At 36.5% G+C, this 16304-nt stretch overlaps 1 protein-coding gene across 4 annotated transcripts in view; it reads right to left on the reverse strand.

Annotated features, from left to right (window-relative positions):
- PLCE1 (phospholipase C epsilon 1) overlaps positions 1 to 16304 on the reverse strand; it is a 164515-nt gene that overhangs the window by 58035 nt on the left and 90176 nt on the right. For all 4 annotated transcript variants that reach the window (XM_074830927.1, XM_074830926.1, XM_074830925.1 and 1 more), the window contains exon 4: positions 4094 to 4410. In XM_074830927.1, the coding sequence (XP_074687028.1) occupies positions 4094 to 4410 (317 nt within the window). The remainder of the gene's footprint in view (positions 1 to 4093; positions 4411 to 16304) is intronic.

The raw sequence follows: 16304 nt of genomic DNA on the forward strand, positions 1-16304 counted from the left end.
CTTTAGTGACTGGGCTCTATGTCATATGAACTTCTCTGTGTCTGAAAACTTCATCAGAGACAGTAAATCCTGCAGACAAACTGCAACAATAGCAGATTTTAAGATTCTTATATTCCTGTGAATATTTTATTTCCCTGTGAATGTCTGTACAGACTTGAGAGCTGGAATAACCCAAAACTTTTAAAATACAAATGAAATGCAATCTGAAAATGTATTCCATCCCATTTTGTGGGATTCAAGTAGGCCATTCACGTCTGACCTTTCTCACAACATATTTTTTAAACAAGCCATTGGGTGGTCAAGCTCCTTGCCATGGCAGCCACCTTGATTAACATAGTAAGTAATAAATCAATACTTGGAAACCCATGACACAAAAAGACATGGGGAAATACATAATGCCTGAATCCTCTCTAGTTACTCTCAGGTCTAAGCCATAACCATCGTCTCTTAAACAAAGGCAGTTTCTGTTTCCCAGTCTCAGCAGCACAGGATTTGCCAGTTGCATGTTTGTGGAGTGCTTGACAGTAGCTTTAATCCATGCTATCCATCTTTCATGTCTCTACATCACTTACACTACTACTACACTTTCTTCCCTATCATTCTTGACAGTGAAAAGAAAAACTGTATACATTAAGAGGATCTAGACTGCTATAATTTTCATCTTTTGTGAATATTAATAAAGGTAATCTCTCCAATCTATGTTGTTTACTTTTTGAAGATCTTCATATATCAGAAACAAAGGCCACTCAGTTATTAGTTTCATCCAGTATCTGTGACAAATAAAGGTATCTCCAGCTGCAATAGAGTTCCTTGCTGTACCCCTGAATTTAAGGTCAAAGCATTCACTAAAGCCATGCAAAATAGGACAAGGTGAGCAGTTATCACAGCTCCCCGAGGTGAAGGAATGGTACCTCTTCCATAATATAGAGGGCTCAGTCCACTGACACCCCAAGCAGACACTGACATTATGACAACTATGTTCAGGTTGTTGCAGGTTAAAAACAAATTGTGTGGCTCTTCAGGCAAGGTCTAAGCAGGCTGTGGAAACCTTGCCACAAAGACAAGCTCAAAGCACAGAGGAGCTCACCTACACATTTGAGTTGGTTACTTTGCCTGTAAAGCAGGAATAGAGCTCTTATTTTAAAAAAAAAAAAAAAAAATCAGGCAAGGCCCACAAGTTACATTTATACCACCTATCACTACTTATTTTTTGCACTGTCACTTGGTAGCACTAAGATACTGCTTATGTCTGGCTGGCCAAAACCCTATTCAACCCTTGTCAAGGAACGGGCTCACACACTGCACTTCAACACAAAGTCCTTCTGGCCTGAGGCACAACCACAACTTTTCTCCTTGGTGTTAAGTTACTTGTGATGCAGATTTCTCACTATATGCTTCTTAACCTGGTTTCTGAATTTTTTTTAATCTTTTTTACACTTTTCAGCTCCTCTCATAAGGCTCACAATGCTGCAATCTCAGAACAAGAGTATACGAGAAAAATGGCTTTCTACTGTCATACTAAGACACTCAACAATTTTCAGAAATCTTGCAAGATTCTCAAGATGTTAAAACAAGCTACAGATATAATGAAACACTGAAGTTGGCAAAAGCCCCAGCTACTGTCATCCTGCCCTTCTACCGAAAAAAAATTTTAGGAAGTGTTCTTGATGCATCATCAGCATTAATGTGATCACTGAATCACTTAGAGTAATTTAAGTCAAAACACCTTACCCAGGTCATACAGCAAAAGCAAATGCACATTACAGGCTTCATCCAGTGTTAGACAGCATGCCCACTATTACACTTTTCCACACATGAGAATTGAATAGGAAAAGTAACAGCAGTTACTTATTGCACATTCAGCCGTGTTAACTGTCTTCACGTAGCAACTTTACCTACTGCAGAAGACAACTGATTTTTGTTCAGTTCTGCAATTCTTCAGCAATTATTGACTGTCATTTTAAACAAGTGTTATAAAGTGTTTCTCATTAATATGTAGTAAGTGTCAGAAAAATTACTAAAAAGCATACTGCTTTATGAAAATCCTTCATATACTATAATTGCTCATTTAAGAGAACAATAGCATAAAAATATTTTTTCCCATCATGTATCAGAAGTCTGTCATCCTAAAAGTCATTCTGGCTCCCACATTATAAATACCCTTCAGTATTTCTATAGGCAGTGCCAAAAAAAATCAGCAAGTGCTCACTGACTTTTGCCAACAAAAACATGACTCTTTGCACAAGAATTTTCTTGCCATTTATAAACAAAGACATTTTGAAAGTTCATGCTTGTGACTGGCTATGGCAACTGATATACTCCACCATATGATAAAGCAGATAGCAAAATAGTGATTTATTACAAGCAGTGAATATTGTGCAATAACTCCATTTAAACATGTAACATCTATGTTTTAAAAAAACTATTTCAGATTATACTTAAAATAATCCATTGCATTAAATATTATATAATCTATGCACCAGATATTCAGGAATTAATTCAAATTATATGAAGTATTACCCTCTAGCATTACCAAACAAGTAATGTTAGACTACAAAAACTGCAAAGTCACAAACCTCTAACACTAAAAGATAATGTTGACTGCTTTACCAAAACTTTAATGTTAAAATTCTCATTGATACGGAATATTCTCAGTCATTTCTGACAAGACTTCTTCACCACCTACCTGCTCTTCAATCCTGTGACTGCAGTGTCAGAACACAAGACAGTCAATCTAATTTGTAACGCTAACAGCAAAATGTCCTAACAAACTGCTCTAGCATTGTGCCTCACCAGGTCATACTAGAGCTTGACCACTTCGCCTTTTTCACTATAGTGATCACCATAAGAGAAACACCACAGGAAGGAGGACCCTAGCTGGGTCAGCAGCTAGATTCCTCTCCAGCTATGCACCAGTCAGTGTTTTCCTAAATACAGTAACTAGAGCCAGTTTAAACAATTGTTAGGCTCTGTCTAAAGACTCAATATCGTAGTTGCAACTTTTATGTTCCCATAACGGAATTAGGTGAGCAAGGCCAACATATTTACACTATTTTAGTTCTGAAATCTCGGTAACATGGAAGCAACAGGAACACCTCAAAACATACTAAATATTCAGTCACTGATTCTTATTTGCCCAGGAAGCAGAAAGTTCACTGGGGGTTCATACATATTCTGCTCCATCTACTTAATTTTGTGCTGTCTTTTGATACCTGTGCAATTTTCATCTCTTATTATAGCATAAGAATGCAGTGGATAACAAACTAGAAGAGCGTAAGTCAAGACTATCTTCATTTTATTTCACTTTCATGAATCCAGAAACTGCTAACATAGCATATGGTTCACACAAAAAAAGAACGAACAAACTTGTTCCATTTTTCTGCAGCTAAAACCTGAGGTTTTATTTTGGGGGGGGGTTTGTTTGTGTTGAGTTGGGTTTTTGGGGGGGATTTTTTTTAGAGTTTTCTCAATCCTTGATCAATTCTCTATTAAGGTCATCAGAAGATCACTTTACTAAGAATAAAGTAAAATCTCAGTAAAGAACTCAGGATTTGGCTTATGGAAATGTGTCATGCCAAATGATACTTCTTTGTATAACAACATTCAAGACACACAGTGATTAAATAAATAAATAAATTGTGCAGATTAGTGTAGCTGTATTATACAGAATACAGAAACTTCTAGTTTATAATACTTCTGTGCTGACTCGTAAGATCACGCTTAGTCTACAAAAATCCAAAACAAATAAATAAAACTCCAGCTCCTGAACAAAATAATAAACTGACTGAAAGTATACCCCATACTGTCAGTATAAACACAAAGAAATAAAAGTCTGTCATTTTTTCCTTCCTGTTTACTTTACAATGTGCAAGAAAAACTTAGACTGCAGTTTTCCAAACTCACTGAGCAAATCGGTCACATAACTCCTATTAAATTCAGTGGAAGTTATTTAGCTAAACCCCTTGGTCATCTTAACTTATGTTTTAAAAATTTGTCATTACAGCTAAATTCAGCTCTGAGAGATATAGGGAATAACTAACTCGCAAATCACGTAATAACCCATATGAAAAGTAATTTAAAAGTTTTGTCTTACCTCATTAAACCTTGTCACAAGATCTTCTACAGCATTATGTTCATCATTGGGGGAAGAAAGAATAGTAGCAGATATGGAAGCTTTAATAGATGGTAGCTTGCTTTGACATTCAGCATTACCCAAATCCCTGGTTAAAAAGCAGAGGTAGTCAATGGGTAAGACTTTCCGGTAGAGCTCCTGCTCCTGCTCGGTCAGAATGCTGGCAACCTCCTCGGGGAACTGGATGAGGTGCTGCAGTTCGATCAGCTCTTTACTGATACCAGCCACGTTGGAGGGAAGGACGCTGGGGCCAGCCATAGATGTACAGGCTTGACGTTCTAAAACAAAACAAATAAAAAATTTATTAGGTTTCGCCTTTAACTCTTGGACTGGTCTGTGCAAAAGAAAGACAACTTGTTCTTTTTGTTCTGTTGAACTGTTCATTCATGTATGCAGCAGTACATTATATCTTAACTACTTTATATCTAAACAACCTAATACATCCTTTTGGTTGGGGTCTTTCTGCATATCTCTATAGATAACCAGTAGCTGGGGCTTCTAAGATTGTTAAGCTACCTGCCAAAACATGCTTGCTTCCTGACTTATCCAAATGCCTGCTTCAGTCACCTGCAGTCTTGTCAAAACTTCAAATAAAAAGATCATCTGGGCAGGGTGTGGCTCTGCCTTGCCTCCATATTAAGAGTCTGTGGTACAAAGGGGTATGAGGCCTTGACTGGGACATCAGGACTCTACTGCCACAATAAATAATGTATAATGATCACGTAAAACCCACATGGGTCAGCATTTTTCTTCATATTCTTCTTGCTATAAAGATACAATTTATCTGAGCTCACTGCATTGTGAAACTGAATGTCCAAAGTTACAAAAGTTTTTTCATTCCTCTGGGAAAATGCATATATTTGGGATTATGCATGTTTTATCCACTATTACAAAACATTCATGGTAGTTTTATAGTATCCTAGCAGTGATGTCCCTTGAAAAATAAAACTTTTCCTAAGAAGGAAGAAGCCAAGCTGTGTAAGACCATGTGGGAAGCCTGAAACATCAACACAATGATTCCAAAACAGTGAGCATGAGTCTTCTGACTAGATAAGTTTAGAATGGGTTCTCCGAACAATAATTTTTCAAGAATTGCTTAAATGTATAAACAGTCATAGCAGTATATTCTGTGCTCTTCTTCTTTCCCAGGAAAAGGAGTTTGGTTTTTTACATTACTTCACAAAATATCTTTAGAGATTTTTTGCACACATAATGGAGGTAGACTCCAGATCTTTTAGCTTGATTTTTTTTATGTCAGTAAACTCTCATTTCATAGAGGGAGCAAATACCCTTTTTGTTCTCTAAAAGAAATCCCAACTTCATAATGACAGATTACAATTCATTCTCTTATAATAAACCTAAAATATGCTACATCAGGTTTCCCCTGTTACATCCATTTTATGCAAACTCTATTGTCAATCAGTGGGAAGTTAAAAAGACAGAAAATTTCCTTAATATATCCTACTTAAAGATAAATTATAGCAGCCCTAAATAAAGCCTTTGGGCTAACAGAACCTGTTGAGAAATTTTCAAATACATAAACGGCTTCTGAAGAGTCAAAGAGTAATTGTTTCTGTATCTAGAGTGGCGAGAAAAAAAGTAATGTTTGCAACAAACAATATCCTGGTTACATAGCAGGGAACAGGTATAACTGCAGTATCTGCAGATATCAAGAAATCTCTGTCACTGAAACTGCTGCAAGAAAGATCAGGGGGAAAAAAAAAAAAAAAAGACAGTTAAAAACACATGTTGACATGTCAATCCTGTTTTGGGGAGCAGGTGAAGCACAGTGAGCTTCTGGGCTTCCTTTCAGTCTTGTTTGCTTTGATTCTATATGAGGCCCCAATTCTGTTTTCTACTTCAATCTGTGTGGAACAATTCGGAAAGGTTTCATAGAAAAAGCTCTTAAAGCTCATTTGCACTGTTCTTCACTTTGCAACAGACCATAAGCTTATGCCAAAATAAAAACAATGCAAAATATAATGTTCATTTTATATTACAGGGATTGTATATTTGCATAGTGCTTTGCATATATGGACCAAACTGTCACTGTTGCAGCCAGCATTATCTCAGAAAGAGGAGTATAGGGAAGGCATGACGCAACCATCTGCTACCACCCAATTGCTCCCTAGAAGTCACAGTGCCTCAGTGACCCCCCCATGCATGACAACTCTTCTCACTCAAGGACTTTCCATGGAAATACAAGGCACCCTGCCAGCCAGGAGAAGGCAGAGAAAGTAAAGCCTGTACCAGCCTCTCCTGTGCCTCACTGCTGAAACTAAGGTTGTAAAGGTTGTGTTTATGTTATCAATTTATTTTAGATCACAAATGCACTTTTGAAGTGAATCTCCCAAACATTCTCACTGTGTTTTAGTTTACAGCCTTTGAGCACACAAATTGGATCCTTTTCAGATGAAACTGCACCAGAAGGCAACTAACACATCCCAACTGCTAACAAGTGTAGCTGTCAGTGGCATCCAAGCTCTGGAGAGGACACTGAGGTCAGGACAGGACAGTTGGAACAGACAGCTCAGAACCTGGCTCGGCTGCAGGTGATCACATAACGTAGGAGACAAGACAGCAAGTAGCATGGACAATGCAATACCACAGAAATACTGGTGCTTTACAAATTCAACATATTTCATAACTACAGTTATGAACACCGTATATCTATCAATATAGTAGGAAAGGAAGGCATAACTTTATAAGGAATGCCCAGTCAAGTAGCAACTGATGGAAGAGAGAAAACATGCAAATGAAAATGAGCTGTTCCTTGATGCACTGCTTGCTGACTAGATTTAGGTGTGCATTCTCAATAATTCACCTTCTCCATTACGATACCAACTACAAAAACCACCTATATTCACACTTTCAAGAGATCTACATTCAACATTGTCTCAGAACTCCAGCTTTGCTCAAAGACGTCAACATCTGGCAAGGTTGACACTGAATTTGCAACAGACTAGAGCACTGTTCATGATCCTATTGCACACTGCCTTGCCTAAGTATAATCTCCCTTCAGGCTCCATTTATTACAACTTATCACATCTAAAAACAAGGTTCAATACACTGAAGTGACCAGAGGTAAGAAGGTGGCTCCACAGTGTATCTCTGGACTGACAGAAACTACTAGGAGCATACCATTTGAATTTTATTTCACTAGACTGACTGCCCATTGATCAAATCCAGAAGAGAGCTAATGCAGGGATTTTGAAAGCCTTTAATGAAACTACCTTTAATGAAATCATAATATTCTGTAACAAAGGCTTCACAAGCCAGCTTCATTCTACCAGGAAGATGAAGCTGTCAAAAAGAAAAATCTTTTTGTGGAAGCTAAGCCAAGATGATGAAGTCACAGGCTGAACAAGATCAGCCACTGGTATTGCTGGATTTGGAAGAAGATAGAAAATAAAACTCTTCCCGATTCAAAAATTCAATTTCAAAGTAGCATTTCTCAATTTACCATTAAACTGGAAGAATTAAATAAGTGCTGTGTCTTTAATGTAAGAGTCCATTGAACAAGCTGCTGCAGCAAGAGTGCAGCTGATATCCAAGGAGAGGCCCACAAGTCAAACAGAATTATAAAGGCTCACAGCTCATGGCTAAAGTATGGATATAAATACTGAAAAAGCGGAAATATAACTTATTTCTGTTCACTATTTCTACACCTATAAATGTTTCTTTCATCCGTAATTCACGTCTTTGCAAGTCTCGGTTGTTGACATACTTCACCTCTCCAGATTCTGATTTTTTATCTTTCCTCATTCCAGTCTTCTGTGTTTCATCACAGAAAATCCAGGATACTCATTCTCAGCTTCACCACCTTCCATGATTTACACTGTGCACAAAAGTCTACTCCTTTTTCATTCTCTCTTTTTATTTACCAGTACTAAACTAGTTTTTTTCCTGGAGTATTTTTTTGTCTCTTTTTCGTGTCTAACACTTTTATCATTTTTCATGCTAGGAGCTGATCTGCACTTCTCTGTTTCTGCTGTAAAACTCCCTAACCAGTCTCATCCACAATTCCTCTGGCTTTGTGTTGTCAGTTTATGTGCTTCAGGAAATAGATCATATCTTTCAGTGCTTCAAAAAAAGACCAGGTCTTTAGATTAACTTGCAGAATGGAACTGCTTTCAGGCCAAAATCACAGTAAATTTTGTTAAGAGTTAAGGCAGGATACAGTCCTCACTAAAACTAGCTAATGCTGCAGTAAATGGTATTATTCTTTGTGCTCTACCACATCAAGTCAATACTAAAACTAGTAGAAGAAAATGAGGACCCTAACTATTCATTTGCAAGTTGTCTAAAGCTAGAATTGATAGCTTTACTTATCCTGATAAACAGCTGAAGTAGATAATCTTTTAAATAGCAAGTACTGCTTTTATTAATCAAAACAAGATAACCCCTGCCTAGCTTTGAAAAAAGACTCATGGGTTGACTTAATCATTGCTGATACACATAGGAACAAAAAGGTCTCATCTTCTCTAACAAAAGAATAATCTATTTAAGAACGGGAGAAAAATACAGAATGCCTGCTTCAGAGTATTACTCAGCCTAGGCTCATCATAAACTCTAAAAAACAGTGTCTCAAGTATTACTTATTTTTATTTTTTTAAAAACTTTCTACAAGGTTTCGTAAGGATCTCCATCAACAGATTAACTTCAAATTAACTCATCCTTTATTACTTAAAATTTCCATACATCTTGTATATGTATAGGCTCTATAAAAGCTATACTGAAAAAATAAATTTCAAGTATGTATGTAAAAACTGTGTATTTTTTCTAGTGTTTTTCTCTATTGAACCATATTGTTTGTTCGCTATATCAGCATGAGATTGATTCAGCATTTTTTTAATATGAAAAACAGAGTTCACTTTAAAGAAAAATATAAAGAAACTTTTATAAACAAAACCATGAAAAATACTGCCAGTGTTAATTATCTGTAATCATTCATACAATTTTTCCACATTTGTATGCTCTGCTAAACACAGTAGTCATATGACATGTGATACATCCTAACCATAACAGCAAAATTATCACTACATTTATCATATTTCTTGTAAAGCTAAAATTAAAAGATGCTTAATTATTAAATTTTATTTCATCATGCACACAGATAATTTATTAATACACAATATAACTGTTTGGCTGTTGCCATCAATTTTCTCTAAGCAGAAATTCAGGACTGGCTTTGAGCAAAGTAAGTGGAATTCATACAAAGACAGAAGGAAAATAAATATAGCCTTGACTGTAATCACACCAATGTCAAAAGTGCTAATCCTGTGCAAAATTACAGTTGCCAACCATGCAATTTGTACTTTGATAAAATACCGTTGCTTTCCATGTGAATTGTGACCAAGTAAGGACAGTGGTACAGAACTACTTTCATCCTAACTCAAACACCACTCTTACATTTGATTGTTGTAGGAATGTGCTACGCATATGGGAGTACACTCAGGGAAAAGTCACCGTATTTTTTAAATGAGAACAACCTCAAGAGAGTAAACCTTCCAAAAAGATTAAAATTTACTTTCAACAAAGTTTGATGAATTGACAAATGAGATAACCAGATCTGTGTGTTGGTTTTATTTCTAGGTTGCTTTTCTTTCTACACTATTCTCTCTATAAGTATTCTCTCTATACATTCAAAAAAGAGCAGTTTGAAAGCAGTGAAGTGAAAATTACAATCACTAAAAAAGTGCTCACTCTCTAGAAAGCTACTGGGGGGAGATCCTGTGATTATGACAAACTGTGTTCTAAAGCAGAAAATGGATTTCAATAGCTGTAAGAATAAAAGTAATTATTCAACCTACTATAACATCTTGAAACTCAGTTGCTTTTTTGATAACAGACTTTGCTTCCGTGAAATTATACTACTGTGACTGAAATTACACAAACATCTTAAAAGGATTATTTTTCCTCAGCTGGTATTAAAAGGTAATACTATAAATAGATGTAATAGAAGCCTTTTTAACAAGCCATGCTACAGACATCATCCAAACTGTTCGTATGCTTTAAGAGAACATATGGATTATGTTTACAGTGAGAAAATAAAAGCAGACCATGGGGAAAAAAAAAAATAAAAAAAGAGCCACAAGTGAACAACTGCCAATATATACAATACAGAAGTGTTCTGTTCAAAAAAGAGGAAGAATGCAATAAAAAACTCCCCCAAACAGAAGGCACCTACGTATGTAATATATGACAGTTTAATCGTACACCAGCTTCAGATAAAGATCAGCATAACTGGGAGAGCATTATTTTGCTGTCCATTGGATGCGATGTATCTCAGTACCATAATAACCAAACCAACAAGCTTTTGTTAATTTCCTGTTCCTCTTCTGTATAATTAAAAACATCTCTCTTTCTCTTTTAATGAACATGAATTCACTGTTATCAGTTTTGACTGCAAACAACTCACTCCAGTATCAAAGGGCCTGATATTAAACTCAGTGGGAAGCTTGCCACAGAACAGTATCAAGTTCGAGTTCAATTTCACTGCAGAAACCACTGCAATTAACAGAACCCATTCATTCTGCAAATTTACTTATGAGTCAAGTAATCAAAGAATCAGAAGATGCACATGCTCTCTCCATATCCCTAAATCTAGCAATATGAGCTACCTCTAAAAACTGTGTATCAGCATGCACTGTAAATTATTAGCAGGGGAGCTCTGGAGCTACAGGGTACTTGCACTAAATAGAATTGGAGTTCAGTATGACCTGAGCCGCAGTAAGCAGAAGATAATACTCTGAGCAAAGGAAGATTCCTGGATGATGACTTGAAGAAAAGAAGATTAATTTATCCAGGGTCTGTATGGAAAATGATCTTTTATTAGACCAAGTAATATTACAGACACACTCTGGGGGCACAAGATCTTTTTCAGGTTTGGAATAGAAACAGCAAACTTCACAGCTATTTTGAGAATACCTGCTTTGAGTTTAATTTGATCATGGTAATAGCAAGACATGGGAGAAGGTGATCTCTGGTGGAGCAGCAGCAAGTCATCACGTGGGCCAGGTGAAAAGAACAATAGTTTCTACAGTACAAAGGAAAAAAGAAAAAGGTAGAGATCACCTGTAGAACAGAATTTTGCTGGAAATAGATCACTATGAAACTATAACACACAGATATTTCTAACGAGACTGAGATTTTATTATTGAATAGAGTTATGAAATCTCTAGACATAATTTTTCAAAAAGGCAGCAATCATGTTGAGGTATAACTGAATTAAATTACAATTATATACTACAAAATCCTGACTCATGAACTGACCGACATAGTGGAATTCGGCAAACAGAAAGATGTGTAAGGCTTGTAACAACCACCACTTACTCCTAAAATCACTTCTTGCTTTAGGAAATGGCAAAGGGTTGAGTTTTGAAAACCAAACTCTGAACGATGTGCTCTTTTTTATCTTTTGCAATTATACCATCAGTCAAATGAAATCCCAGAAAAAAACAGAAAGTACTGTGTAGTTAGAGATACATCCTGCTTATATCATTTCTGACTTGAAACAAATTTAAGTTGACATATTTATCAGGACAGTTGAGATGTATACGCATGGGAAAGAATTTCTTTTTTATTTTTTAACCACAAAAGTTGTGGACAAACACTCTCACAGTGTAAAACCTATGCACAGAAAAACATTCATTCAGATTTTAAAGTTAAAGAAGATCAACATGAAGTATTTATTAATATATTAACTTTGAATTAACAATTACATAATAATCCTTACTTGAAAACGCATTTAAACTGTTTGTGGTTGGATTCAGAAGATCCTGGTTGTAAACTATGTATATGAGCACTGACATATTATATGGAAGGAATTTAAAGTATCACCATAATTTCACCAAATTTCACCTGAGACTGCCATGCCTGCGTCCCATCATCCCCAGTGTACAGCTACACACTGCCCTGTGTAATTACATCTACACTGCTGCTCAGATTTCTGGCAGTGTATCCCAGGGCTTTTACCACTCCGTTAGCCTGAGTCATTCACGGAAATATTTTGCAGCGTACAAAAGAAGAACTTGGCTGCTTGTCTCTGAATTACCATATACTGTCAACACATTTAACCAACCATTTCCTGCTCTGTATGCAGTTTGGCTGGTACTGGCTACAGCTGATAGAAACACTCACAGACCTGTCCATAATAAATGGATCCCTTAGTTTTGCTTCTGGCTGTATATTCACTGGAAAAACAAGATGCAGATAGTAACATTGTAACAGTAATTTTGACTCTGCAAAAACAGTAGCAGATCTCAGAACAAAATTTATCCCATTTGATGCCGATTTCCTGATTCCTTTCCATTTCAGGGTAACTAGCAAAGAGCTGGGACTGCATCCTCATGCAGACACAGGATGACTAGCAATGCCTCCAGAATACCTGTGTAAGAATCAGTGTGATATTGTGGGTTAATCCCAGCCCATAAACATTCTTCTGCACCTGAAATAATAGGCTTTGAAGGCAATCCCCCAACAAATGACCCTGAGGCTACCGCAGTAGCAAATGGATACCTCAGCTACAAAGAGCAATTAGTGTTATGCAAGGTTTGGCTAAACATAGGCATGTTCATAGACATTAAGGAGAGATGTAGTGTGTACTGCCTAAAGTCTGAAGAGGTCCACCATCTACAAGTTTAGTCAGAAAGCAACCTTATTGCTTCCAGTCTGCATGTTTGGCAACAGGCCACCTGGGCCCTGCTATTTTAGGGGACCTTCACCTATCGCTATAGTTCATGAAACTATATCCTGATTTCAGAACACCTGCCAGAAGAAGGTTTAATTATAAATTTGGTAGATAGACAGCGCGTGTCTGATTGGCTGGTTGAAAATTAGATCTCAAAAGCTGTTTGATACCAGCATGCCATCTGCCTTCTTGTGGCATGCTGCAGCCTGCACTGTGCAAGAGCAGACACAGGATTTTATTGCTTCAGAGGCAACGATGAAGGCTGGGTGAAGGAAATAAGGGAAGTAACGGCTGACTTGTAAATCTACACCTTTATATCACAGTGTAACTGATACGTGGAAAGGCTGTAAAGAAGTTAATATGACACCACCACCCTTGCTGTTGAACTGTTTCAGCTTTTTCATTATTTTCCTGCAATGAAATCCCGTGTAACGAATCCCCTCCTCTGACAGTCTCCTGGAGATGTTTTCAGAAATATTCCACTTTCACATACATTTCACAAATCTTTCTCCTAAAGGTTGTCACAGTGGTAGTCTACCAGAATCTTGACTTGAGCAACACACCAGCAGGAGTATTCTCTATGCAGTGTCTGTATTCAAGACCTTTTAAAATACTGGATATAAATACAGCATAGCACATGGAATGTGAAGTTCAAATGCTAAATAAATGTATATATAAATTACCAGATAAATTCCAGCACATAAGAAAGAAATAGTCAAAAGAGAAGATTGATGAGTTGGCTTTGGAAGAAAAGAGTGTTCTAGAAAAAGAACTGTACAGTTTTCACTGCAAAATGAACAAGTTACTGCCTGAGTTAAAACAGAACCCAAGCTTTAACTTCACCCACAAAAATTGATATAAAGCACGTCCAAAATCAAAGCAGGATTTTCTGTGCACTGACAGAACAAAATTAAATTAAAATCCATACAACTTTGAGTTAACTCTGCAATGGAGAAATATCCAGTGGTTAAACAGAGTGCAAGAATCTCAGATCAGGTTCCAATATTTGAGTATTTTGATCAAGATGGATTAAAATTAAATTTATTTGGGTTTTTTTTTCCATTTACATAAAACAGAAAATAAGTAATTTTTCAGTTTTAAGAATAAAACAACTCTGTTATGAATCAGTGAGAATAGGAGAATAGTTAAAACAAAAATGTAACTTGAGAATACATATATACCTATGGAAAACAAGGATGTTAAAAACAACATGTATATAAAGTTAGGTACCCATTAAAGCAGAGGCTTATGATCTCAGTTTTTCATATTTTCTTTATTTGTTAGGCACTTTTTAAATTTTAAAGACTGTAGTTGCAGTAATATATAGCATTCGTAATGTAAATAACCGCAAAACTGCAACAGACATTTTCAGTGTTTCAGAGCCTCAGCCCTGAAGCATTCCTTTCAACCCTGAGAGGCCTTCCACATCAGCAATCCTTGCATTTCGTTAATGATCTGCTGCAGTTTGCTTCTCTGCTGCACAACTTTTATCAATTACCACAAACACAAACCCAAATTGCATTTTTGGCTTTAGGATCCTCAGAAATACATTTTGTAACAAACAACATCTTCCTTACTTTGGTCTCACCCCAAAGACCAGATAACACACAACAAGAGACCCTTCAAGGATAGCGGGGAAAGAGGAATTTCTATTCCCATCTTGTCCAGTTACCCAAATACTGCAGAGAACAGGAATGCCTAAATTCAAGAACTATTTCAATGAAAACTCTTTCACTTTGGAAAATAATCATTAAATATAGTCCTTTAAGGTAAAAACGATCAAGAATATTCACTACAGCTTCAGTGTCAAACCAAGTGAAGCAAATACTAAAACTGCCATTGATGTTAGCAGTACAAGATGAAGACTAGATGTCAATCTGAGAAATTAATTTTAAGCACAATTATGTCAAGGAATAACATGAGAATTAAGTAAGATCTGATAAGTGTACAGTCTTTATGATTAATGATTCTTGTCATTTGAATCTTCCTATACAAGACAATCCGGTGCATGAAAGATGTTACCAGATTTTCCACATAAACCAAAGGAGGCAAATCTGCTGCATAAGGCATTTTGGTTATTATTCTTACTGATTATTAGAACAAAACTAATCCAAGTCACATCCAGTAAAAGCAACAGCACTTGATAAAATGTTCCCAATTTAAGCCCTGAAGCTTAGCAGTGAAAGAATTTTAAAGGAACTTAATACACTTGAAAAACGTTTGATCAATTCAGAGGTTTCATCATTCTGGCCTGCTTTCAGCAGCTACCTAAGCTGAATCATAACACTAGTTTGTTTGAGATCTGTCCTTCACATAAGTATTTCACAGAAAAAGGACGGAGAATAGAACTACCAACAGCAAACACTGTTGATCATGCACTTGTGTTCAAAATATCTTTGTGTGATCTCCTAAGGAACTCTGTTCATTTTCTTATATTACAATTTGAATAATACAAATTCAACTTCTTATCCACATAACTGTAGCAGAAACCCTTCAATCTACACCTTCGCCACTTAGCTTTGGTGAGAGTTCTGCTCCTCACTCTATTGCATGTTCTGAACATTCCCTGATGACGAGAATATTTTGTGAATGGAAGAATTACTGTATCGGCTATAACTTAATTTGATATCCAAGATTTTAAATTTCAAACAAATATAAAATCCAAGAAATATATCTGTATTTAAACAAAAAATGTAAATTTAACATACGCAAACAAATGCCCTAAGACACAACAGAGAAGGTAGCATGATGTACTAAGGCATTGTCCTGGTTCAGCTAGGATAGGGTTAAGTTTCCCCAGCAGTGGTGGGAAGCTCTAGCTGGGTTAACATCACCTCCTGGCACCAAAGTGTGGGAGCGCGTGTGTTATGCCATCTCTCTGCTCTCACTGCTGTATTGGTAGATATCGTGCTTTGTTCATTGTTATTACTGTTACTGTTATTGTTATTGTTGTTGTTTGTTTTGTTGCTGTTGCACTGTTGTATTAAACCTCCCCTTATCTCAGCCCCGGGGCTTTGTATTTCACTCCCTTTGTGATGGAGGGGCAGCGGCCGTGTGGTCTCAGACCCCGGCAGGGCCTAAACCACCACAGGCATCAGTCAAAAAAATGTACTGAAACAACACAAAACTATCATGATCATATTTTTATATTATTCATGTCAGCAGTATACAGCAGGAAGAATCTAGCAAGAACAATATGGCCTGTCAAAGTGCTGTTATAGAAAGTATCAGAATTTAGAAAGACTTAACAAAGAGTTAGTAAGAATAGTGAATTCTATACTGCTATAATGAAATAGTTATTACAGTGCAGTAATTCTACCTCCAAGTTGAAAATTCACTATGTAGAAGAAAATATGAAAAGACTCTCATATAAGAATAAGTGAATGAACCAAGGACATGTATGTTTTAAGAAGATGCCAAAAATGGAGAAGAATAATGAACTGGAAATAAACTAATGGTTTTCACAACAGTGTGAAAGGC

Source organism: Strix aluco, chromosome 7 (assembly GCF_031877795.1).
Source record: "Strix aluco isolate bStrAlu1 chromosome 7, bStrAlu1.hap1, whole genome shotgun sequence".
Lineage (NCBI taxonomy): Eukaryota > Metazoa > Chordata > Aves > Strigiformes > Strigidae > Strix > Strix aluco.